The sequence below is a fragment of the Myxocyprinus asiaticus genome, chromosome 19, assembly GCF_019703515.2.
Source record: "Myxocyprinus asiaticus isolate MX2 ecotype Aquarium Trade chromosome 19, UBuf_Myxa_2, whole genome shotgun sequence".
Taxonomy (NCBI): Eukaryota; Metazoa; Chordata; class Actinopteri; order Cypriniformes; family Catostomidae; genus Myxocyprinus; species Myxocyprinus asiaticus.
The window spans coordinates 28,619,194-28,647,005 of record NC_059362.1 but is presented as its reverse complement, the minus strand read 5'-3'; the positions used below and the strand labels follow the sequence as shown (position 1 = coordinate 28,647,005).

General features: G+C 39.3%; 1 protein-coding gene across 2 annotated transcripts in view; it reads left to right on the top strand.

Annotated features, from left to right (window-relative positions):
* Positions 1 to 27,812, top strand: part of LOC127456736 (signal-induced proliferation-associated 1-like protein 1) — a 164,648-nt gene that overhangs the window by 96,817 nt on the left and 40,019 nt on the right. For both annotated transcript variants that reach the window (XM_051725279.1, XM_051725278.1), the window contains 8 exons: positions 7,356 to 9,085; positions 10,145 to 10,275; positions 11,417 to 11,605; positions 11,720 to 11,894; positions 16,468 to 16,571; positions 16,671 to 16,828; positions 23,973 to 24,552; positions 25,704 to 25,978. In XM_051725279.1, coding sequence (XP_051581239.1) covers positions 7,585 to 9,085; positions 10,145 to 10,275; positions 11,417 to 11,605; positions 11,720 to 11,894; positions 16,468 to 16,571; positions 16,671 to 16,828; positions 23,973 to 24,552; positions 25,704 to 25,978 — 3,113 coding nt within the window. In that variant the 5' untranslated portion in view covers positions 7,356 to 7,584. The remainder of the gene's footprint in view (positions 1 to 7,355; positions 9,086 to 10,144; positions 10,276 to 11,416; positions 11,606 to 11,719; positions 11,895 to 16,467; positions 16,572 to 16,670; positions 16,829 to 23,972; positions 24,553 to 25,703; positions 25,979 to 27,812) is intronic.

Below are 27,812 nucleotides of genomic sequence, written 5' to 3'. Positions count from 1 at the left end.
TATGATTGCTCCCAGAATGTTCAATAACTTGTGAAAGACAAACAAGCTCAGGTCTTATTAAAGAGAGAGAAACTTCTTGGTGAGTCTCTTTTCAGCCTTTACAATCAATATCACCCACAATTATTTTTCATTTTAAAACTGACTCATCGTTATAATGGCCACTTTGATGATTTTAATGATGACGGTGCTAAATGAAAGCCAGCATAATATGAAGTAGTCTAATAGGAACACATTTCAAGTTTGATGTCGATGAAGGGGTACTTGAGCCTTACTGATGATGGGGCTGTGGGTGTACACGGGACTAAAAGGTTGGGAAACACTGACGTAGGCAGTCAATAGTACAGCGACTTGGCAACCTGCATGCAGGAATTTAATAGCTGCCATCTGTATTTGGCTTTAGTGTTACCAGTATTATAATAGTTTGTTCGACTTAAAGTTGTTGAAAGGCTTCTGATCATCTCTGCTGACTGCTGTGTTGCTCTGTCGATTGGTTCGACTCTAGTTGTGTAGTATTTTGCCTCACCATGGCAGTGGGGCCATTGATTTGTTCATGTATTGTAATCTGCCCTTTGGCACTGCAAAGTATAAGAACTATGTTGCATTTACAGGCATGCCACAGGATGAACACTTGTATTCTAGTTCAAGGGGTGTATTTAGATGTAAAATCAGGTTGTATATTAATTGTGCTGTCAGTCGATTTAAAATATTTAATCACAATTAATAGCATGATTTTTCATGGGTAAACACAATTAATCTGATAACAAAATGTTTTCAGCCCTGTATTATTTTATTTATTTATTTATTTATTTTTTTTAACTCATGATTGAATGAATTTCATTTAAATTTTTAAAAGGGTAAAAAAAAAAAAAAAGTTTTTTTCTAGTTACTTAATTGTAGGGCTACAACTAACAATTATTTTGATAATTAATCTTTGATTATTTCTTTGATTAATCGGATAAAAAGCAAAATTGTATTTCCTGTATTTAATTTACAGTGCATTCAGAAATAGTATTCCGACCCCTTCACATTTTGTTATGTTGCATCCTTATGCTATAATAATAAATTATATATATATATATATATATATATATATATATATATATATATATATATATATATATATATATATATATAAAAATCGCATCAATCTACACTCCATACCCCATAATGACAAAGCAAAAACCAGATTTTTTATAACTTTTCAAATTTATTAAAAAGAAAAAACTGAAATACTGGAATACTGAAGTATTCAGACCCTTTGCTATGACACTTGAAATTTAGCTCAGGTGCATCCCATTTCTCTGGATCATCTTTGAGATGTTTCTACACAGGAGTCCACCTGTGGCAAATTCAATTGATTGGACATGATTTGGAAAGGCACACACCTGTCTATATAAGGTCTCACAGCTGAAAATGCATATCAGAGCAAAAACCAATCCATGAGGTCAAAATTACTGCCTGCAGAGCTCAGAGACAGGGCTGTGTCAAGGCACAGATCTGGGGAAGGCTACAGAAAAATTTCGGCTGCATTGAAGTTTCCCAAGAGCCCAGTGGCCTCCATAATTTTTAAATGGAAGACGTTTGGAACAACCAGAACTCTTCCTAGAGCTGGCCGCCTGGCCAAACTGAGCAACTGGGGGAGAAGGGCCTTGGTAAGAGAGGTGACCAAGAACACGATGGTCACTCTGGTTGAGCTCCAGAGATCATATGTGGAGATGGGAGAAACTTGCAGAAGGACAACCATCACTGCAACACTCCACTGATCTGGGCTTTATGGCAGAGTGACCAGATGGAATCTTCTCTTCAGTGCAAGACACATAAAAAAGCACCTAAAGGCTTCTCAGACTGTGAGAAACAAGATTCTCTGGTCTGATGAAATGAAGATTGAACTGTTTGGCCTTAATTCCAAGCATCATGTCTGGAAGAAGAATGGCAGAAAATCCCCAAATCCAGGTGTGCAAAGCTTGTTGCATAATACCCAAAAAGACTTGAGGCTGTAATCAGCGCCAAAGCTAAGGGTCTGAATACTTATGTCAATGTGATATATTTTTTTGTATTTATTTTCTCACCTTTTCTCCCCAATTTGGAATGCCCAATTCCCAATGCATTCTAAGTCCTCGTGGTGGCATAGTGATTCACCTCAGTCCAGGTGGCGGAGGACGAATCTCAGCGGCCTCCGCGTCTGAGACTGTCAATCCGCACATCTTATCATGTGGCTTGAGTGCATTACCGCGGAGACCTAGTGCGTGTGGAGGCTTCACGCTATTCTCTGTGGCATCCATGCACAACTCACCACGTGCCCCACCAAGCGCGAGAACCACATTATGGTGACCACGAGGAGGTTAACCCAACGTGACTCTACCCACCCTAGCAACTGGGCCAAGTGTTTGCTTAGAAAGCCTGACTGGAGTCACTCAGCACGCCCTGGATTCGAACTTGCGACTGTGTGGTAGTCAGCGTCTTTACTTGCTGAGCTACCCAGGCCTCCCCATGTCAATGTGATATTTCAGTTTTTTCTTTTTAAGATAAGTTATCAAATTGATCAAAAATCTGGTTTTTGCTTTGTCATTATAGGGTAAGGAGTGTAGATTGATGTGAAAAATATAAATAATTTAAAGCATTTTAGCATGAGGCTTCAACATAACAAAATGTGAAAATTATGAAGGGGTCTGAATACCTTCTGAATGCACTGTAAATGTATTTTTAAAAAACATAAATTATTAAGTGGGTAACAATTCATTCATCTCTTCAATTCGATTCATGATGCTGAATTCACAATTTGATACTTTCACAATACTTTAAGCAGTGTTTCCCATTTAATTACCTAGACTGTGGCAGCCTGTCACAGTTTCATAATGAACCAAAAATATTTTTACACTTCTCAAAATGACATAAAAGATCTCTAACGTTGTGTGTTTTGCCGTTGCTTTCGCAAAGCATCTCTCAATCCCAGTCAGTCAGTCAGCCCCCCCCCCCCCCCGCTGTATGCATGCATGCTCACACGCACTGGAACCAATTATCTAACGTTAACGTTATTACCAGCGACTCTGAAAACGTAATGTTTTTCAGCATCTGAGGAGCAAGTTCAACACAGGTAACCACGTTTGCTTCATTTCTTTGATGGCTCACAGGACTTGATATAAATGCTTGTCTACTTGTCTGGGACAAGTGGATTTTTGAAGGGGCAAGTGAGAGTTTTACTTGCCTCATCGGACAAGCAGACTGATTAAAATGTCAAAAACAAAAAAATAACCAGCTATATTTGTGATAGCCTAGGCCTGTGTCACTTATTAGAAATTTCATATTCTTATTCTGCTGTAGAAAGTAAACCAAAGCACATAATTTTATCATTCGCAAGCAATCTAGTAACAGCTGCGCCCTGTTTGATTGACAGGCGGCGCATGTGTGTGTGCTGAACATGCGCGTGTGTTCAGAAAATCCTCGCTCTAATGCGCGCCTAAACGATCAAATACATTTCAGAATTCCACCAAAATGCACGTCTTGGTGAGGTATTCATGTAAACACAGAGAGTGATGTCTAAAGTGAATGTAAACAGTGGCAAAAAATATTGTAAGTATAAATGTAAGCTAATAGACCTGCTGCTGTCTATTGTACCATTATAATAATCAAACAACCATAACAAGAAAATGGAAAAAAAACAAACACTTGCTGCTCTTGACTGAGTAACTTTAGTAGCTTTAAAAAGTATTCATGTATTATAATCATACAGTAAAGACCAGTAGTAGTTTTATGTTGCATTTCATTCTGAATCTTTCCTTGAATACTTGATAGCCTACTTTTGTTAAAAAACTTTTAAAGCTGTTAAAAAGAGCACTGAAATTTCTTAATTTGTATTTTTTGTTCTATTTTAATCTATTTCTATTCATTGCTGTTTTTTATTGTTATTTTATTACTGACTGTTTACTAGTCTTGAATAATTACTTAAGAACTTGAAACCATTCTTCCATAATTAGCATATTAGTTAGTATTATTATTTGTTGTGGTATTAAAGCTGGTATTGAGATTCTTCAAATTTAACTACAGACTACTGAAATTTTGGTATTGTGATAATGTATATCCTTTATTGTATGGTAGATCTTGCTGCAATAACATAATGAAAAAGTAGATCTAGTGCACTTTGAGAGCAAAATTAAGAGGCTAGATCTATGAAGAACTTTGTGCTCTTGTAAACAATTTTGTGCTCTAGTAATAATTTAATCATAAACACATTGGTTGTATAGATATGAATGGTGATGACATGGCAAAAAAGTCACATCCACAAAGCATGGTAAATGAGACAGATTTAATGCAGTTCACAAATGGTCAAAACACAAAATCGACTAGAGCATACATTTGAGCCAGGGCTCGACATTGTCATGTACTTGTCCGAGTAAAAAAGTTACTCGTCTGGAGAGAAAAAAGGACATTTAAGTTACATGCTCAAGAAACATGTCAAAGTTTATGTTGTATATTTTTCTAAAATTATGACCGATGCCCAACCTAATAGTGTACCTATGCAATCAAATCAATTCTCTGCGACAGAAATGTAAACTGCACTGGGTAGGGGAGGAGGCTGTTGTCATAAGATAATTATTTTATGTTATGTATGGTCATCAAATAAAGAAAAGCCTCCGTCACCACCATTAACAGCAGGGATGCTTATAGTTCTATGGAATGAGATCTATTTTTTCATCATGTTATTGCAGCAAGATCTATCATGTACAGTAAAGAATATACATTATCACAATACCAAAATTTCAGTAGTCTGTAGTGAAATTTTATGATTCTCAATACCAGCTTTAATACCACAACAAATAATAATACTAACTAATATGTTAATTATGGAAGAATGGTTTCAAGTTCTTAAATAATTATTCAAGACTAGTAAACAGTCATTAATAAAATAAAAATAAAAAACAACAATGAATAGAAAGAGATTAAAAGTAATAGAACAAAAAATACAAATTAAGAAAATTCAGTGCTTTTTTAACAGCTTGAAAAGTTTTTAACAGCAGTAGGCTATCAAGGATTCACGGAAACATTCAGAATAAAATGCAACATAAAACTACTACTGGTCTTCACTGTATGATTATATATATATATATATATATATATATATATATATATATATATATATATATATATATATATTTAAAGCTACTAAAGATACTCAGTCAAGAGCAGTGAGTGTTTTCTCGTTTTCTTGTTATGGTTGTTTGATTATTATAATGACACACTAGACAGCTGCTGGTCTATTAGCTTACATTTATACTTTCAAGTCTGACATTTTAAAACAAATCCGCTTTTTTCTCCGCTGTTTACGTTCACTTTAGACATCAATGTCTGTGTTGACATGAATATCTCACCAAGACGGGCATTCCCAATCAGGTGCGCATTAGCGTGAGCATTTTCGGAACACGCGCATGTTCAGCACACACACATGCGCCGCCTGTCAATCAAACAGGGTGCAGCTGTTACTAGATTGCTTGCGAATTGTAAAATTACATGCTCTGGGTTACTTTCTACAGCAGAATAAGAATATGAAATAAGAACTTTCTAATAAGTGACACAGGCCTAGGCTATCACAAATATAGCTGGTTATTTTTTTTTTGTTATTGACGTTTTAATCAGTCTGCTTGTACGTTCGGGCAAGTAAAATTCTCTTTCACTTGCCCCTTCAAAAATCCACTTGTCCCAGACAAGCGGACAAGCGTTAATGTCGAGCCCTGTGGGCCATCAAAGAAATGAAGCAAAAGTGGTTACCTGTGTTGAACTTGCTCCTCAGATGCTGAAAATAGCTGCTGGTAATAACGTTAACATTAGATAATTGGTTCCAGTGCATGTGTGTGTGAGCATGCGCGCGTATGGGGGGGTGGGGGGCAGGGGGCTGACTGACTGACTGGGAGTGAGAGATGCTTTGCCGAAGCAATGGCACAAAACAACGTTAGAGATCTTTTATGTTATTATTGGAAGTGTAAAAATATTTTTGGTTCATTATGAAACTGTGGCAGGACAAATTGGACTGTGGCGGTAATTAATGGGAAACACTGAGAACAGAAATATTCATGATTCTGCTCAGCTGAAAATACTGAATTTATGCTTGCACACAGTCACTAATAACATACATTTGACATATGTTTTAATAATATTGTACGTTTTAAAATAGTTTTGTCACTAATAGCATTTCTTTTCAATTAAAATAAATTTTAGTGACTGTATTCTTCTCCTATAAAATAATGATTGCCACAACATAAATTTACTGGTGATATACTGGAATATGGAAATATTCCCACGATATTGTACATTATTCCCAGCATTATTTTACATTATATTTAGCATTATACAGTAGTGTTATATAGTACAGTCTATATAGTAAGCTTTAATTTTCTCTCACGAAGCGCAGATTTACGCACTTTCAACATGGGTATTGGTTCTCTCGCACTTGCATGATAAGGGGAAACCATGTAAAATGCTTAAAAACCTGCAAACTTTTACCTCTGAGTCATCGGCTTGATATCCATGAAACCCGCACAGTTGATTACATTGGTAAAGATAAAGTTTTGTGAAATGGAAATATGTGGCTGATTTTTAATTTATATCCAACTAATTGATAATGAAATTTGTTGCTCATTATTTTTACTATCAGTTAGTATTGATTTGATAGTTTAGTTGTTGTAGCAATACTTATTTGTTGTCTTTAAGTACAAAACGTCATGCAAAGCTCTCGTTAGTTAAGAACACTGAAGAGAAAGGAACTTGATATTTTTCATGTATTACCATTCTCTTCCATTGGTGTGATGCCTGGATGTGGTGCTCGTAGTTGTTGGCATCTTCAAGGCTTTTCCACACTCTTTAGGGCATGGGGTTGAAGGACTTCTTTGTTCTTAGACTGTGTACACAGTGGCCTCAGTAGCAGGCTGTGGCCTTAAGGGGCATTTACACATACATCGATGTGCAGCGATAAAGCAACTGGTAGTCATACATTTTCAATGAGAGCTGGTGATTACTGGCATCATGCAAATTGGCAGCAACACAATGAGATGACCACCAATAATAGTGCAGACCGTGATTCGCCTCTTGGTACAGTTTAATAAAAGTGTCGTGTAGGACTGCCTACTAGCGACCAACAGCACAGAAATCTGCACACTCCAACAATTTAATCGCTGTATTTGTAAATGCTGCTTTGGCATTTGTTTGCATTTGGATAGACAAGTTTTTGAATCACAGAACACAAATGTTTTCAGAGGTTATTTGAGATGCCTCTGTGATCCGTCTTCTATTTACTTTTTTAATTTTAAAAATAAATTAGTCATCATTGTTGAATGCTTACACTTTCCCTCATTTTTCTGTTTCAGTTCAATATCTACTGATGAGAGGGGGAAGGTCTGATCACACAATGGTGTCCACACATGCCTGATTTAACTGAGGAGAAGCTCCATCACAAAGTTCATTTATATCCAACTATTGTTTGTCCTCCATTCTCTGGCCTCTCCAGCTGAGTGGCTGCCCATGTTCCCTAAGCTTTGTTATTTCAGCTACACTGCGGGCATGCTCCAGTGCTGAGCTCTGCCACATAGCCATACCATGACCAGTCTAAAGCGTTCACAGACCGAGCGCTCGGTGGGCGGCTCTGTTCCCGCTACAGATGAGTTTTACACTCGCCGTCTGCGATTGCCCAATGGTGGTGCACCACCCCCTCGCAGTGAGAGCACACACTTGACTGGCACGCCCGGAGTTCCCAAAATGGGCGTTAGGGCACGGGTTGCTGACTGGCCCCCCAGGAAAGATGGCAGCAGTGGAGGAAGTGGAGGAGGAGGAGGAGGGGGAGGAAATGGAGGGGGGGTGTGGCACATCACAGTGGAGACCGATTCCCCTTCCACCACCACAGGAAGCACCCAAAGCAACTTGTCGACCAAGCTTGGTCACCTGATCAGCCCTCAGGACTCATCCATGCTGCGTAACATTCATAACACACTGAAGAACAAGATGCACAGCAAAGGTAAAGACAATCGCTTTCTCTCCCCGGATGGTTATCTTGGTTCGCCCCGCAAGGGTATGCGGCGCATCCGACAGCGCAGCAACAGCGATATCACCATCAGCGAACTAGACGGCGATGGCAGTGAAGGCTGGTCTTTTTCTGGCTGGACACCCATGCATAGAGAGTACGGCAGTACGTCCTCCATCGACAAGCATGGCGTATCTGGTGAGAGCTTCTTCGACATGCTTAAAGGTTACCAAACCGATGCTCCTGACCAGCGCAGCCCTGCCCCTGAAAAATTGAGTGAGTTGCTGACAGTAGCCCATAAACAAACTGCCCTTGACCTGCCTGATGGACCTCTGGGTCCTCCTCGTGGCAGTCCCGCCAGTCGACTGAAAGAAAGAGAAAAACACATGAAACGGCGTTCAAAGTCAGAAACGGGTGGAGAGTCTATATTCCGTAAGCTGCGAAGCGTCAAAGCTGAAGGTGATTCGTCACGTGCAGGTTCTGATGCAGAAGATGGAAAGTCAGATGATGCAGGTCCTCCTCCCAAACCATGGGTCTGCCAGAAGGGGTTTGCGCACTTTGACGTCCAGAGTATTCTGTTTGACCTGAATGAGGCAGTGCAAAGTCGACAAAGTGCGGTTAAGAGGAAAAACACCACCACCGGTGCCTCTGCTGCAGCTGCAGCCTCAGCCTCCAACACATCATCTCTCTCATCCACCCAAAGTGGGGCTTATAGCTCCCCTTGTGGCAGCCAAGAAGAGCTCAACATCAAGGATGGGCCTTCTCTTGACTCAGGTGACGACAAGAGCAACGATCTAGTTCTCAGCTGCCCATGTTTTCGTAATGATATTGGTGGTGAAGGAGAGAGAAACATAAGCCCTTCGAAGCAGGGCAGTATCGGCAGTGGGGCCTCCAGCTCTTCAAGAGATGAAGAAGGATCCCCTGAAAGAGCTCCCAACACCCATTTTAGCAATGCTGGGGTGGCTGTTCTTGAAGCGCCCAAGGATGGCAAGAGTCTCCACCATGATCGTGGAAAAAGCAACATAGTTGAACATGTGGACTTGGGTGCCTATTATTACAGAAAGTACTTTTACTTGAGAGGTAAGTGCTTTTTTTCTTTTTTTATTTACAGTAAAGCTACCATTTCAGTAAGATTTCCTCAAGGGAGATATTACTAAAAGTTTTGTACAAAGTTTCACAAATATATTTAAAGCTTCAGACATTGCCGTATTACTTGGCTGGTTTTTTATTCATGCTGGGGGGAATAAAAAAGCTTAATCCAGCCTGAGATCTAGTCTCATACAGTAGCCTGGCCAAGCTGGTGTTCCAACATAGTCTCATGACAACTTGTAGTAATTTATACGAAATGTCGACATCGTAAGTATCGTATGACTTGGCTCATATGAAAAGGTACAACTTTTATTCTAATAGAGACCAACCAATCAACAAACAAACAGAATTTCAAATCGATACTAAACACATTTCACTTTATTAATTTTTTTTTCATTTTAGTTAACCTCTTATCCACACTTAATTTAAGGAAAACGTCTGTGAACAAATTTTGTTACTCATTCCATATTTAAGTACAAATGTATATACAAATGACTAATATATGTGAATAACCTGTAATGTGTTTCACTCATCTCGTTCCAGACCCTGTTGTTTTCTTTCCTCAGTAGTACACAAATGTTATTTTCCTATTGAAATCATGGTTAGGTTTGGGTTAGGGTTAAAAACCGTAATAACCTTGTATGATGGTTAGTTTATTTTGTCTATGGTAATAGAAGTCCTAAGTTTTCATATGAGCCAACTCGTACGATTTCTTTCAATTTCGCCATCTCAAACTTTTATTACGACTTGTCATGAGACCGGGTTGGGTGTTCAGCTGGTCTAGCTGGTCTCCTGACCTGGCCAAGCTGGTCTTCAGCTGGTTGAGCTGCTCATGCCAGCTGGTCTTCTAGCCTGACCAGCTTACAAATTCCCTAAACCCCTCTAAAACCAGCAAACCAAACCAGCCTGACCAGACTTGGAGACCAGCTAAGACCATCAAACCATCTTAGGCTGCTTTGAGCTGCTTTTTTAGCAGGGAAAGTACCTGTTCATATTGCTTTTTTACATTTGAATCATTGATTGAAAAATCCAAAACTATATTATCCTCAGAGCACTGGAACTACTTAGGTGTCGATGAGACACTGGGGCCAGTAGCAGTGAGCATTCGTCGGGAGAAACTGGAGGATCACAAAGAGCACGGCCAACAATTCAATTACAGAATCATCTTCAGAACCAGTGAGGTGAGCTCTCATCCACCTAGCCAAATATCATTTGTTGTTGTTGCCAGCATTTGAATGCAAAATGCATCCTTGTGCTTGCACAGAGAGAGTTCATTTTAAGTAGTTAGCATTGAGTGAGATCCAGGTCTGACGCCCACTGCTATCTTATATAACATGCTTAGATGCATTGCAAGTTCTCTCTACTAGTGCTCTGCATAGATCACACAGTGCCCTGGCTGGCTCATCACCGTACTGCTTCCTAATCACACAGCTTTTGACAGCATTCTTTAAATGGGTGGATGAAGGTTAGATCTCTCTATTAAAAAAAGGTACTTGAATGTGACCTCAGCCATTTGGACTTATTTATAGAAACTAATTGTGATTCACATGCATTCTGATTGGCTTTAATAGCTTTGCGACTAAGGTGACGCACAGCCCAACATGGCAATCTTTCCACTGCTATTTCTAGAAATGCAGGTGGGCAGACGTGGATTAGCTTTTATAAAACTTTTGTCCTAGTCATTACGGCACCTTTTCCACTGTTTGAGGTCTCTGAATCATAATGAACAGCTACAAACAGATGACAGTATGTTGGATTATGGAGTACCAAGTTCTAATTTTCACAGAAGTTCTCGTATAACAGTTTTTAACATGCCCATTCTTTGAGTCACACCTGCAATATGCAAATGTACTGTATACAGATTGCATTTATAGTTGAGCTATCACTATTATGAAATTTTGAAAATTATAATTGTTATTGATGATTGCCTGATGTGTTCATGTTTCTTGCAAAATGTAAGCTTAAAGGTGCTGTAAGTGATTCTAAACATTTTCACAAGCTGAGCCGTTGGATTAGCCAGGCCCCCTCTTTTCAAAACCCTGCACTCCAAAGATACAAATGAGCTTTACTGAGATCGACACCAAACAGAATCAGTTGCTCCAAACATATATTTCTGTCCTAAAGTTTTTCACTTTTACAGATTTTTTTTAGGCGGACCTGTAGCAAAATATTTGCTATTACACAAATGTGCAAATTATGTTTTACATTGCGATCATGCAGTTGTGTTTTCACTGACATTTCTGAAAGCATAAGTTTTAGAAATGTTGAAATCTGAATCAATATTACAAAGACTTCTCTCTTTTATATCTTTTCTACCTATAGTTAACAACCTTACGGGGCTCCATTTTGGAGGACGCTGTGCCCTCCACCTCCAAGCATGGCTTAGCTCGAGGCCTGCCTCTGAAAGAGGTGCTGGAATATCTTGTACCTGAACTCAATGCCCACTGCCTCCGACTTGCCCTTAACACACCCAAGGTCACAGAGCAGCTGATGAAACTGGACGAGCAGGGGGTATGGTGATCTTACATTACTTAACAATTGATCAGTGATCTGGCATTATGCATGGATAATAGAATATTCCTGTTGTTTGTGGCTTTATGGCCTTTCTTTCTATCTGTTGTGCAGCTTAGTTTCCAGCTGAAGGTGGGAGTCATGTACTGCAAGGATGGCCAGAGCAGTGAGGAGGAAATGTACAATAATGAGGCAGCAGGTCCTGCCCTGGAGGAGTTTCTGCAGTTGTTGGGGGAAAGGGTGCGCCTCAAGGGTTTTTCTAAGTACCGTGCACAACTGGACACTAAAAGTGAGTCTTTATTTCTTGATTCTTGAATGTTAATTTCATTGGTACAGAGGTCTGCAATGGGCTTTTTACACTTGAAATTGTTAACCCAGGATCATTCTAGACCATGTGTTAACATCCTAGGTTATCCTGTTCCATGTTTCACACTGTTCGTACTTTACCCATGATTAGTAATTAGCAGAGTTGTGGACTCGAGTCGCATGACTTGGACTTGAATTTTTCGATTTTTTTTAGATCTTGCTGATTTATTTGCATATTACTGTTTAGTTTCTAATTTGTTGTCTGTTACCCAGGGTTAAAAGTGGCGCTAGCCCCCTTTCAAAATTGCATGTATTGAATGTTGCTTAACCCAGGGTTAAAAGTGGCCTAACCCTGAATTAAAAATGACATTAGGGTTTTATGTTGTGTAAAAAGCCCTAAAGAGGTAAATGTAACAGTATAAGGACGGGTAAAGAGGAGGCGGGAACTGGCTGAAAAGTAAACATAAACTTTAATGGTAAACTTAAAACCAACATAAACAAACGTGCAGCGCAGCTGCGTGCGTCTCTCTCGAACCGGCGTCTCCGGCCGCCCCTTTTCTTCACTCTCCCGCTGATCAGCTGATTCAGAGGCAGCCGTGCTCCATCACGGCCTGGCCACGCCCTCCTCCTCGTCACACTATAGAATGATCAAAACTACATGTTGTTAAAGGGGCTAAATTAATACTCAATCTCAGGGCTCCTGTCGTGTCAGGCTAGTATGCTTTCAGGCTAGTTAATTTATTGTAACAGTATTGTACTCAAATAAGCCTGAAGCCCATTCTAAATGTCCCTTTACTGTCAGCATTTTATCGACAATCAGAGAACATGATTGGAAAGGATCTAAATACAACAGTAAAGACCAACAATTGACACTTCACTAAGCCCCGCCCTAAAAGCGTTTCTGACAAATCTTTTCTTAGCATCTGTTGCCATGTGCCATTTCTCCGTCAAGTGCTTGATTTTTTTCCAACAAATGTCTATGGGAGAAATGCGTGTTTGAATAGCTATAAGCTGGATTTTATAGAAATTATCCAGAAATAATAAAAAAATGTTTTTGCTGGGCCATTTGTAATAGTGACGAGGATACATGCAGTGTTTTTTCTTTCTTTTCTTTTTTTATCTTTAAATAAATCTTGAGAAGAGCATGCTATGGATTAAACTGTGTCATTCCTCATTCCCAAGTGAACATGTACAGTTGAAGTCATAAGTTTACATACATTTAGGTTGAAGTCATTAAAACTGTTTTTTTTCTCCCCAATTTGGAATGCCCAATTCCCAATGCACTCTAAGTCCTCATGGTGGCATAGTGACTCACCTCAGTCCGGGTGGCGGTGGACGAATCCTAGTTGCCTCTGCGTCTGAGACCATCAACCCGCGCATCTCATCACATGGTTTGTTGAGCGCGTTACCGCAGAGACATAATGCGTGTGGAGGCTTCACGCTATTCTCCACGGCACCCACGCACAACTCGCCACGTGCCCCACCGAGATCGAACCACATTATAGCGACCACAAGGAGGTTACCCCATGTGACTTTACCCTCCCTAGCAATTGGGCCAATTTGGTTGCTTAGGAGACCTGGCTGGAGTTACTCAGCACGCCCTGGAATCGAACTCGCGACTCCAGGGGTGATAGTCAGCGTTGAGCTACCCAGGCCCCCGAAAACTCATTTTTTTAACCACTCCACAGATTTAATATTAGCAAACTATAGTTTTGGAAAGTAATTTAGGACATCTGCTTTGTGCATGATATGAGTAATTTTTCTAATAACTGTTTACAGACAAATTGTTTCACTTTTAATTGACTATATCACAATTCCAGTGGGTCAGAAGTTTACATACACTAAGTTAACTGTGCCTTTAAGCAGCTTGTAAAATTCCAGAAAATGATGTCAAGCCTTTAGGCAATTAGCCAATTAGCTTCTGATATGTCAATTGGAGGTGTACCTGTGGATGTATTTTAAGGCCTTCCTTCAAACTCAATGCCTCTTTGCTTGACATCATAGGAAAATCAAAAGAAATCAGCCAAGACCTCAGAAAAAAAATTGTGGACCTTCACAAGTCAGGTTCATCCTTGGGAGCAATTTCCAAATGCCTGAAGGTACCACGTTCATCTGTACAAACAATAGTATGCAAGTATAAATACCATGGGACCACGCAGCCATCATACAGCTCAGGAAGGAGACACATTCTGTCTCCTATAGATGAATGTAGTTTGGTGCGAAAAGTGCAAATCAATCCCAGAACAGCAGCAAAGGACTTTGTGAAGATGATGGAGAAAACAGGTAGACAAGTAGCTACATCCACAGTAAAGCAAGTCCATATCGACATCACCTGAAAGGCTGCTTAGCAATAAAGAAGCCACTGCTCCAAAACTGGCATAAAAAAGCCAGACTACAGTTTGCAAGTGCACATGGGGACAAAGATCTTACTTTTTGAGATGTGTCTTCTGGTTTGATGAAACAAAAATGTAACTGTTTGACCATAATGACCATTGTAATGTTTGGAGGAAAAAGAGTGAGGCTTGCAAGCCGAAGAACACCATCCCAATCGTGAAGCATGGTGGTGGCAGCATCATGTAGTGGGGGTGCTTTGCTGAAGGAGGGACTGGTGCACTTCACAAAATAGATGGCATCATGAGGAAGAAAAATTATGTGGATATATTGAAGCAACATCTCAAGACATCAGCCAAGAAGTTAAAGCTCGGTCGCAAATGGGTCTTCCAAATGGACAATGACCCTAAGCATACCTCCAAAGTTGTGACAAAATGGCTTGAGGACAACAAAGTCAAGGTATTGGAGTGGCCATCACAAAGCTCTGACCTCAATCTGAGAGAATATTTGTGGGCAGAACTGAAAAAGCGTGTGCGAGCAAGGAGGCCTACAAACCTGACTCGGTTACACCAGTTCTGTCTGGAGGAATGGGCCAAAATTCCAGCAATTTATTGTGAGAAGCTTATGGAAGGCTACCCAAAATGTTTGACCCAAGTTAAACAATTTAAAGGCAATGCAACCAAATACTAACAAAGTGTATGTAAACTTCTGACCCACTGGGAATGTGATGAAAGAAATAAAAGCTGAAATAAATCATTCTCTCTACTATTATTCTGACATTTCACATTCTTGAAATAAGGTAGTGATCCTAAATGACCTAAGACATGTTTTCTACAATTAAATGTCAGGAATTGTGAAAAACTGAGTTTAAATGTATTAAAATTAAGGTGTATGTAAACTTCTGACTTCAACTGTATAACATTAGCGAGGACACTTTAATTTTCTCCAATGTAAATTAAAGCTAATAACTTGACATTTATTCATTTATGTATTAATTCAGGTCTTAATAAAGGCGATAGTAAATAAAGAGTACACAGCATCATGGTGAGTGTGTTATGAGACATTATGAGCAATTATGTTCACTTACACTAATGTTATCAGGTGTGTATCACTATCTAATGATGCTTTTTTCTTTTCAAGTGACTGTGATAATCGTTTGCCTCAATTCTGATTCACCGTCTCCACAGTATTCAAATTACTGTGTAATTTAACCATTTATTTTACAACAAACACCAGATAAATATGCTTTACAATGTCACTCTTAATTCCAGCCCACTTAAGAATATTCTCAATTTCATTTATGAGACTTTAGCCAAAAACCCAGCCGTTCATGCCAATGTCCCATTCATTCCTATGGGAAGTTCTGCAGATCTTGTCAGAGCAAGCAGCGGTAACCAAGGGAGGCGGAGCTTAGTGAAGGATCAGTTGTATCTTCTGTTCTATGCCTTGGTTTGATTTGACTTGAACCACAGTGACCTTATTTTAGACCCAGTCATGCACACAGTGCCTGGCAGCCCTGCTCCACCTCTCCTCTGTGACCATGAGGAATATTGTCTCTGATCACAAGCATGATTTTAATTCCATTTATCAATCTTGACATTTCCCCCCTTAGAGTCCCACTCGACTGCAAGTGCAGCCAAGTAGGGGCGGTGAAGTTGTCAGAAAGCTTTGATCTCTGCATGACAGACTGGGGCATGATTTTAGTGTCTGATGGCATAAAGAAATTAGGAAACGGGGATTGAGAAGATGAGTTTGTGCTGCCATGTCTGAGGGGCCATGGTTCAGAGTGACTATTGCAGTATCCTGCTTTTGAACTGTGATTGTCCTTTTAAATTTATTTTTCATATGTATTTATTTTTGTATTCATAGGACCATAGAGACTGACAGAAAGATGAACTGACAAGAATAAAAACATGATAAGGGCATGACCCAGGCCAGAATCGAACCCGGGTCCCTTTGAGCCAACAGTTCTTATACATGTCAGGGGCCTGTAGCTCTGTCAAGAAGAGAGTCCTTTGAAAAAGGACCAGCCAAATGTAGCCCTAACAAGTCAAGGAGTCTTAAATACATGAGGCTGTATGATCAACCAAGGTTTTAGATAACTTTGTATTCCCTTCAGACAATACAGAAAGCTTAGTTTCTTCAACAAAAGTGGCAGGTGGTCATATAAAAGGTGTTTTACAATTGCAGGGGAAGAAACCTTTAATGTGAGCTTTTTCTTGCAGCGGATTCTACTGGAACCCACTCTTTGTATACAACTTTTAAAGACTATGAGATCATGTTCCATGTGTCTACAATGCTCCCTTACACACCCAATAACAAACAGCAGGTAAGTTACCCAAAGGCAAACACCATTGCAACCATTTTTTTCTTTTCATTGCCAACCTATCACATATATGAACTAACCTACAATGTTTGTGCTTCATAGCTGCTAAGGAAAAGACACATTGGAAACGACATAGTTACAATCGTGTTTCAAGAGCCCGGAGCAAAACCCTTTAGCCCCAAGAACATCCGCTCGCACTTTCAACATGTCTTTGTGGTTGTACGAGCACACAATCCATGCTCCGAAAACACCTGCTACAGGTGAGTGGCTTAAACCTTGGCTATGTGCTACCAAGTACAGTACTTGGAAGTGGTCCACTATCAACTATACACAAACATGTATAAATTTTTTTTAATTTTTTTTTATGGCACCATTTTCGCCAAAACTTTGCAGTTTGACTCATCAGACAGCAATTTGTGTCAGCACTATACATGGTGCCTTTCAGGGGCAGCCACAGCTCTCAATACTCCGGACAAGATTATGGTGTATTCACACAGGACACATTATTTCTTTCAAACATCTAGACAAAGCGCAGCTTAATGGAACAGAAGGCAGGGGTCTTGATACGCATTTTATAGTGTTATTTGAGACATGTTCTTTTAAAAGGACTACTGACATGGCGTCTCAAAAATGTGGCACTCATAGTGCGAGACACTGAAACAAAAAAGCAAGACATGATGCGATGGCAAAAGACGTCCAACGTGGAAAAACATTATTTTTTTTTTTGCGCAGATTGAAGTCCTGAGTGCTTGAGTACTTAGTTGATTTATCTGTTGAGTACTTAAATACTGTTGTCAAAATGACAAAAATGCATGCCTTTTTAAAGCTACAGAGAACACAGCCCACGAAGCTCCAGGCATTTATGAATTCACTGCACTTATACGAATTACACATTACTGTTGTAGTCATGTTTTTTTTCTTGGAGAAATAACGTTCGCAGCTGGTTTCCTCTCTCCCTGTGGTGGGTCGTGTGCTTGCTTGATCTCCTCTGGCCAGCTTATTACTCTGGTCGTACAGCGCATTACCCAGGAGACCACTGCTCCTATCAGCTTTAAATGATCTAGGCCCACTTTATTTCCATTATGCCTGCTGTGGGCTGTTTATCAGTAGGATTTGTTGATCGTTGCATTGCGTGCAGTCTGATAGTGAAAGTGCTGCTGCGAGTCATGCAAAAGAAAAAATCTGCTTGTTGCCAATTCTGCTCAGATATGAAGTTGATCATTGATTTGACTTCATTGTGACTTACTTCTTTAATCTTTTGCTTGCATGCTCGCCCTCTCTCTCTCTTTGTATTGCCTTAGTGAAACTGATAGATTTTTTAATTGCTGATGGGCCTCATTGAATGCCGTCTTAATTATACCCGGTTGGGAGCCTCATCACCGTTCAGAAAGTACAGAAGATACAAAGGCCTGTCCTAAAATGAAGCTCTCTTGAACAATAAGCTAAATAGAACACAAAGCAAACTGCAGGGCTGAAAAATGCACACCCTTGCCAACAGCTCTCTCTCTCTCTAGGGAGTGGGGCTAGAGGGGGGACCTGACACTTGCACTCTGCAACCCTGCTCCTACTTTCCTGACGGACTCCCTCCCAAAGCCCCTTCAACCACAGCACTGAATTCCTCCTTGGCATTCTGTTTTTAGTCTAAAATGTTCTTCAGCTGTGGCAACTCTTGCCATTTTAACCTGTTTGGATTGTTTATACTGGAATTGGGATGGAGGTCATGAAGTGGATCAGTGGGTCTCAACTCACAGACTGATGACCGGATGTTCTCCTTTAGGATTTTCTGGTAGAGAGCAGAATTCATGTTTCCCTCAATTATTGCAGATCACCCTGGTCCTCAAGCATCAAAGCATCCCCACACCATCACACTACCTCCAATGTGCTTGACCATAGGTATGATGTTCTTTTTGTGGAATTCTGTGTTTGATTTACGCCAGATGTAACAGGACCCCTGTCTTCCAAACAGTTCCACTTTCGACTCATCAGTCCACAGAACATTCTCCCAAAAGGTTTGAGGATCATCAAGGTGTGTTTTGGCATAATTCTGACAAGACTTAATGTTCTTCTGGTTTAGCAGTGGTTTTCGCCTCACCACCCTTCCATGGATGGCATTTTTGGCCAGTCTCTTTCTGATAGTGGAGTCATGAACAGTGACCTTTATTGATGTGAGAGAGGCCTGCAATTCCTTGGATGTTGTCCTTGGCTTTTTTGTGACTTCCTGGATGAGTCGTCGCTGTGCTGTTGGAGGAATTTTGGACGGTTGGCCACTTCTGGGAAGGTTCACTACTGTGCCAGGTTTCTCCATTTGGAGATAATGGCTCTCACTGTGGTTCTTTGGAGTCCCAGAGCCTTTGAAATAGCTTTATAACCCCCAGTCTGATGTATTTCAATCACCTTTTTCCTCCTCATTTCTGGAATTTCTTTCGACCTTGGCATAGTGTGCAACTGGGTGAGACCTCTTAGCGAACTTCATGCTGCTGAAAAAGTTATATTTTGGTGTTGATTTGATTGAACAGGGCTGGCAGTAATCAGGCCTGGGTGTGTCTAGTCCAACTGAACCCCATTATGAATGCAGTTTCATAGATTTGGGGATTTAGTAAATAGGGGCAAATACTTTTTCACACAGGCCCAGTTGGTATTGGATAACTTTTTTGCTTCAGTAAATAACATTATAATTTAAAAACTGTATTTTGTGTTTACTCAGATTGCATTTGTTTTATGTTAGATTTTGTTTGAATTTTTGAAACAATTTAGTACGAGATACAAAAACAGAAGAAATCATACTTTTTCATAGCACTGTATATATAGTATTTATATAAATTACTTCATGCGCTATAGTATGAGTGTGTGTGTGTGTGTGTGTGTGTGTATATATATATATATATATATATATATATATATATATATATATATATATATATATATATATATATATATATACAGTATGTATATATACAGTTGTGCACAAAAGTTTGCATACCCTTGGAGAATTGGTAATATATGTATCATTTTTAAAGAAAACATGAGGGAGCAGGCAAAACATTTCTTTTATTTCTTATGGGATTCATATTCAACTGTAGGTTATAACAGAATGGCACAATCATAAAACAAACATGGCAACAAAGAAAAAGTCTGCATACCCTTAGTTCTTAATACTGTGTATTGCCCCTTTTAGCATCAATGACAGCGTGCAGTCTTTTGTAATAGTTGTCTATGAGGCCCCAATTCTTGCAGGTGGTATAGCTGTCCATTCATCTTGGCAAAATGCCTCCAGGTCATGCAAAGTCTTTGGTCATCTTGCATGAACCGCACGTTTGAGATCTCCCCAGAGTGGCTCGATGATATTAAGGTCAGGAGACTGTGATGGCCACTCCAGAACCTTCACCTTTTTTCTGCTGTAACCACTGGAGGGTCAGCTTGGCCTTGTGCTTAGGGTCATTGTCGTGCTGGAAAGTCCAAGAGCGTCCCATGCGCAGCTTTCGTGCAGAAGAATGCAAATTGTCTGCCAGTATTTTCTGATAACATGCTGCTTACACCTTGCCATCAATTTTCATAAGATTCCCTGTGCCTTTAGAGCACACACACCCCCAAAGCATCAGTGAGCCACCACCATGCTTCACAGTGGGGATGGTATTCTTTTCACTATAGGCCTTGTTGACACCTCTCCAAACATAGCGCTTATGGTTGTGACCATAAAGCTCTATTTTGGTCTCGTCACTCCAAATTACAGTGTGCAGAAGCTGTGAGGCGTGTCAAGGTGTTGTCGGGCATATTGTAACCGAGCTTTTTTGTGGCATTGGTGCAGTAAAGGCTTCTTTCTGGCAACTCGACCATGCAGCTCTTTTTTGTTCAAGTATCGTCGTATTGTGCTCCCTGAAACAACCACACCATCTTTTTCCGGAGCAGCCTGTATTTCTCCTGAGGTTACCTGTGGGTTTTTCTTTGTATCCCGAACAATTCTTCTGGCAGTTGTGGCTGAAATCTTTCTTGGTCTACCTGACCTTGGCTTGGTATCAAGAGATCTCCAAATTTTCCACTTCTTAATAAGTGATTGAACAGTACTGACTGGCATTTTCAAGGCTTTGGATATCTTTTTATATCCTTTTCCATCTTTATAAAGTTCCATTACCTTGTTACGCAGGTCTTTTGACAGTTCTTTTCTGCTCCCCATGGCTCAGTATCTAGCCTGCTCAGTGCATCCACGTGAGAGCTAACAAACTCATTGACTATTTATACACAGACACTAATTGCTATTTTAAAAGCCACATGTGTGGGAAATTAACCTTTAATTTCCATTTAAACCTGTGTGTGTCACCTTGTATGTCTGTAACAAGGCCAAACATTCAAGGGTATGTCAACTTTTGATCAGGGCCATTTGGGTGATTTCTGTTATCGGTATGATTTAAAAAGGAGCCAAACAACTGTGAGATGATAAATGGCTTCATATGATCACTATCCTTAAATAAAAGACAGTTTTTTTGCATGATCAGTCATATTTTCAAAATCAATGCCAAAATTTCACAATTTCTGCCAGGGTATGCAAACTTTTGAGCACAACTGTATGTGTGTATGTATGTATGTATGTGTATATATATATATATATATATATATATATACATACATACACACACAGTATGTGTGTTTGTGAAGATTCACCCTTTCCTGGTTTGCTTAATATCTTTTTCAGTTGAATTACATTTACATGTCTTCAAAAATTAAAAATGTAATAGACAGTGGTGATTCTTTCTCCATTGTTTCTGTAGAGGGTTGATTGGTATCTGAAAGCCGAAATTAGCCAAAATAAATAAGAAACGAACATGCAAGGAGCAGCGGATCTGAAGAATTTCATGAATGACAGGAGTTCTCTGGAAATCTGAAGAGTTCTGCAGGCGCAGATACTATGCAGGTCTGGAACAGAAGTATTGCATAGTCTTGTCTAGGTGCATGCAAAAACAAATGTATAGTCAGTTTTGCGAACAAATTACTCTTACGAGCCAATTTTTGTAATAAATCAGTTGAACAAATTACTTGAGGAATCCATCAGAGCAATTATTGAATTAACATTTAAATCATTGCTGCCTTAATATGTAGCTAAAGATAAACATTCACAAAAGAGTTTTGTTGTAATAAATGAAATTTTTATTAAAAACATTATAAAGTTACAAGACATTGTATTGTTTTGTTGCAGTAAACCACTTCCCGTTGAAAAAACAATTCTTTAGAGAACATGGCTGTGGAAATTAGCATGTCAGAAAGAAGTTTGTCATATATACATGTAAGCAGTATGTGAGAACTCTGGTATGTATATGTGATACGTGTGCACCTGTGTATATCTGAGCGGGTCAGGGTGTTATTTGCTTGTGTCGAGGTTCTTTGGTTCTTTTTCTGTGGGCAGCGGATGCTGCTCCACCAACCCACACGCTATGTATGTATACTTCAGATATGTAATCCAGTTTGCCTCTTCACCTAAGCCAAGGGGGTCGGGCTGCAACAATAAAAGCAACCCGCTTGCTGTTAGTCACTGAATCACTGCTCGATGCCTAGAAGTGGATTATGTTTGGAAGGAATGTGCACTGTATTATTCTGGCTTTTGAAAAAGGTTGATGACCGTTATTCTCGACACTCTTATACAGAATGAGTTTGTTTTTTGTGTGCCATTGGTGAAGCACCAGTAATTGTAGGTGTTCTGACTGCTTTGTGCCGAAAAAAAGAAAAAGAGTGAGCGTTTTTAAACAATATAATGAAAAGGGAAGAGATTTAAAATTACTGAAAAGTTACAAAAATTGTTATGATATCACCATGTTTTTGTTTTGTTTTTTGGACCCGTTTCATGGTAATAGCATGTTTTTGGACATGTACCATGGTAATACCATCCTGTTCCTTGGAGTACCATGTAAATACCATGGTATATGAATATGGTAATCTTTCAATTCCAAAGTACCATGGTATAACATGTGATACAGTCCCTGTACCGTGGTACAACCACAGTACTTTTTAATGGGGATTGGGTATGAAAAGAGAAATCAATGGAATCACTGGCAAGATTTCTGTGTTCTTTGCCCCTACAGGTAAAAAAGGGAAAACAAGTAATTAAATTAGGTATTGAGAAGTTATCTAAGTCTATAGCTAAGCAAGCTGCTGGTACAGTCAGAGAGTAGTTTATGTCAAGATGAATTTGCAAACGTATTTTTCTTCACTCAAACCAGAGCCGCTCCACACACATACATCTTTCCCCTCAGTGTTTTACAGATCAATGCCATTTTTCTTTTGCTAACATTGTTAAATGAAGATAATTACACAGACAGCAGCAGTTTCTTTAGACAGTCTCTCTCTGCCTTTTTAGACTGCTGACCCCCACTTTTTCCTACGTTTTCTCAGTCTTTCCTTTCTTCCTCCTGTATCATTTTAAGACCGGGGTAGTGGCTCACTTCAGTCCAGCCTCATTACTGCATTGCCTGGTTAGTTACTTATGAGCTCCAGCATACCAGACAGAACAGTAGGCTTTAGATATCCATTGCAGAGGCTTAATAAAAGGGAAAAAATCGGGGGAGAGGTAAAGAATTGTGGTAGAGAAGAAAATTTTTGAAGGTTTTCAGAGATAGAATGCATAATTAATAGTAATAATTATGTAGCATAAAGAAAATAAAGATGGCCTGATCAGGCAAGTGCTATTTTGTAATAACATCTTGTTTGATGATCACATATGTGTTTTTATGCCCTGCAAATGTAAACATTTGGATGCCTGTGACGTATTGAACATTGTTGTTGAATTTTTATGATTTGAATGCATCACTAAGGTAATGTTTTGTCTAGCTGACGAATTGATGTTTTGCTTTGTGATAATGACTTGTGATTGTCATGGTGTAAGTATCAGTTAGAATGGGTTGAAAAATTTGTAATATTTTGCATGAAAATTTGAATGTAAAATATAAATATATTTTCTCTTGCACATTTTTTTGTGGAGGGGACAGTGAAAATATTTGCAGGGCAAGTAAAACCTGAACTACTAGCCTGACTGGACCAGTAGAAAAATTCTTATTGTTGAGTCGTGGCACATGAGGGGTCTGTCCAAATTTACTACCACTGTGGAACAAGCAATTAAAGACATAATAGCTGCTCATGTCTTTTTAATCATTTCCTTGATGTCCCCACTGCCACACTTTGCTCTTTCTTTTATATGCACTGTGCAGTCAAATCTCTAAAAACAGCAAAGAGGATCGGCTCTATTAAGTTAATAAATTCCATAGCAGCCACACCGTCTTTTGAATAAATTTAGTATATGCATAAACATGAGACCCTTTAGGGAAATTTAAGGATGGTTTAGCAATTATCTGCATCTGCTTGTGCATGTGATGAGCAATTTGTACTTTGGAGACTCATTGTTTGAAATCTTTCCCTTTACAGTGTTGCAGTGGCACGCTCACGAGATGTACCTGCATTTGGACCAACTATTCCTGAGGATGCAACATTCCCAAAGTCCACGGTCTTTCGAGATTTCTTGCTGGCCAAAGTTATTAACGCCGAAAATGCAGCCCACAAGTCGGACAAGTTCCGTGCCATGGCCACTCGGACACGTCAGGAGTACTTGAGGGACCTGGCTGAACGCCATGTTACGAGCACACCTATCGATCCCTCAGGCAAATTCCCTTTTATTTCTCTGGCTCACAAGCGAAAAGAGAAGAACCGGCCATACCTTGGTGCAGAACTGCGCAGTCCAGGGGCCATCACTTGGCCTGTTTATGCAGAGGACCACGGGGCTGGAGGAGAACTGGAAGGTCTGCTGGCCATTTCCAATGATTTCCTTGTGCTTGTGGACCCAGAGGCTAAGGCAGTAGTCTTCAACTGTGCTGTCCGAGATGTCATTGGCTGGACAATGGGAAGCCCTGCTTCCATGAAGATCTACTACGAGCGTGGAGAGTGCATCTCGCTGCGCTCCATCAATAACAACACAGAAGACTTCCGTGAGGTTGTCAAACGTTTGGAGGTGAGTGTGGAGTTATCATGACTGGCTGAAATCAAGGCTTAATCAAGGGATAGTTCACCCACAAATGAAAATGGAAATTATTTGTTGTTTTAAACCCGTATGACTTTCTTTCCTCCATGAAACACCAAAGGCGATGTTAGGCAGAATGTTAGTCTCAGTCACTATTCACTTTTATTGAAAGGAAAAAAGATGCAACGAAAGCTAATTGTGATTCAGACTAACATTATGCCCAAAATCTCATTTTTGGTGAACTATCACTTTTATATTTATGTCAGATTTAAAGAATAAGTTGTCAGAAGTAATTTTTCCAAATTGGTGCAAATTCAGTCGAACACACAGCACAGGGATGCTTGTCTCTTGGTTCTTAATAATTTTCAGATTGTACCCAAGTACGATTACAACCGGCAAGCTTTCAGACAAGCTCAAAGTAGCTGTAATGGCTTTGTTGTATATACGCTTCAACATTTAAATCAATAGGATGTATAAGAGAGCCTTTGCATAACGGTGCAGTGGTTTGAATGTACATCTGATTCAGCCCCAGGCCCATTATGTCACTCTCCAAGTGCAGGAGCTGTTGCCATGGTAACTAGTACTCAGTGAACTGAATGTTCATGATCCCTATTACAACCATGAAACATGTTAGCAGAGCCTTTTATATACTTTCAGAAAGAAAACAATTTATCTAGGTTTATGTGGTAGGGTACAATAACTTGTGATATGCATTTTAAATCCACTCGATCCTCACCGAATTTTTACAAGATCTTGCATCCCTAATAGAGGATGTCTGTATTTGTGGTCTGTTAAAGCTGATGTTTGTACTTTTTTCAGTTTTAAAATTCTTTCTTGTATCCCAGCTTAATAGTTTGATATTACCTAAAAGTGTAACACTGAATTTGTGGTGCTGTCAAAACATTACTAGCCCAACACAGCAACGTTGGCTTAACCAATGGTGTGAGTTTGAGGCGGGACTATCTGCTTGTACGACCAATTAATTTATTTCGTTTGGTGACTCAATGGGGTGCACAAATTGCATTTTTTAAAATTGTAAACTTCAGATTAAAAGAGCTAAATTGCAAAAAAAGGCTTTAGAATCCAGACAAATTGTGTCAGACAAGTCATCAGTCTCTCTTTGTCTCCCTCCCCTCTTTCAGCATCTTACTAAAGGCTGTGAAACCAGTGATATGACCTTGCGGAGGAATGGACTAGGCCAGCTTGGCTTTCACGTTAACTACGAGGGCATTGTGGCCGAGGTGGAGCCATACGGGTATGCCTGGCAGGCTGGGCTGAGGCAAGGCAGTCGATTGGTCGAGATTTGCAAGGTGGCTGTGGCAACACTTTCACACGAACAGATGATAGACCTGCTCCGCACCTCAGTGACTGTGAAAGTTGTGATCATACCACCACATGAGGACGCCACGCCTCGCAGGTATGCTGTATATTTCTGTAGTCCTTGGGCCTTTTTCCGCTCAAATACAGTCATAGGAGTTCATTTAAATAAACTCATTAGTGACATGATTCAACATCATAATAGTTGATAATTTCCCTTGATATTGTAATTGTGAATAATTTAGATTAATAGAATTGACCTTAAACACTTATTTTTGTGTGTGGCATCTACTTGCCATATTCTTTATTTAGGCTAGACATCCAGAACAAGATGAGAACTGTGTTCCTGAATTACTGTATTGCTGTTTCATACGAAACATCAGTAAATTTAATACATTGCCTAAATTTCTTAGCAGCATCAGAACACAGTGGGAGTAGACCTAAATGCAATTCTGTAATTGACACTTTTGACGATTCATTTATTGAGGAAGCTGTAACTGTAATCTCTATCATTTATTTGTTTAAATATCCAACCTTACATCAGTGCAGTTTTTCATTGTACCATTGAGTATCAAATAATGGTTTGATTTATTTAGATCTTGAGTGAATCCTGGTGATTAAGTAGGCACCATTTACTCTTATCAGAAAGAAAAGTAAACCTTCTATTCCAAGTTTTGCAATAACGATACAAAACATTGCACCTTTGTGCCCACACATACAAACCAAAATAGATGCGATCTGCCTTCCCAGTCTAGGCTTGCCTGCAGGCAGAGTGCCAGCTGAAAGGTTATAATGATCATGGCCTAAACAACAATCATCAGACCAAGCTGATTTCTGTTGACTACTGTGTATTTTTTTAATATTTTTTGTACATTTTGGAAATCATTTTTTTTACTCCTCGAAAACCTCCTTTCACCATTTTTGACAGTTTATCTTTTTCTGTCTAAACTGAAAGTTGATATTCACCCATTAGTTCTTGTGAATATTGGACAAATGTTTGGAAAAAATAAGCTTCAGGTTTCTAGCTTGATTGTACTGAAGCCCTGAACCACAAGCTGAAAAAAAAAAAAAAAATTCACCAGGTGAAATTTTTTCTTTAGGTGTCTCAGTGCCTTCCTGAGCCTATGTCCTATAATTTTAATTTTTTCCCCTCAGGTAAATTTTTTTTTTTTTTTATTCTCTGTCTAGAATTCTTTTTTCTCACACTTAGATGTATTATTATTATTATTATTATTATTTTCTCACTCTGAAGTGTTTTTTTTCTCAGGCAAATGTTTTTTTTCTCTGAATGTTTTTTTTTTTTTTTTTGAGAGAAAGAAAAAAATTGAGTGAGAATTTTTTTTTTCAGGGCAGTTCAGGGCTGATTGAGCTAATAAAGAAGAATCAGTCTGCATGTATTTATTGTTGCATGTAATAGAATGCCTTCTAGACAGGCATATATGGTTGCCTACGTATACTTATTCCATTCTTAGTTCGAACACAGACTTCAAAATACATCTTTGGTCTATTTCAACACATAAAACAGATAGTCACGACTTTCAATTCTGTTTGGATGAGCTGTGTTCGAAACCATTGTAAAATACACACCTGTGACCACACATCTGTATTACTGCACCAAGCTGCTACATTGCTGGGTAACCATAAAATCCAGCAGTGAGGGTAATTTACTATATTACTTGGTGGAAGAATTGTTTATTATGTTTATTTTTTATAAATGTAAAGGTTTATTGAAAATGTTCTTTCATGAAAATGAATTAGTTGCCACTGTTTTATAAAAGCAATAAGCCCTTTTTTTTTTTTTTTTTTTTTTAAGTCTTTTTGGAGGACAATGAAAAATCTTTCTTTTCCATTTCCAACCATGACAGCCAGATGCAAATAGCTCACTTCATCTTTAAGATCCCACAGGCAATACAGACAAGTCATATTTTCCTTAT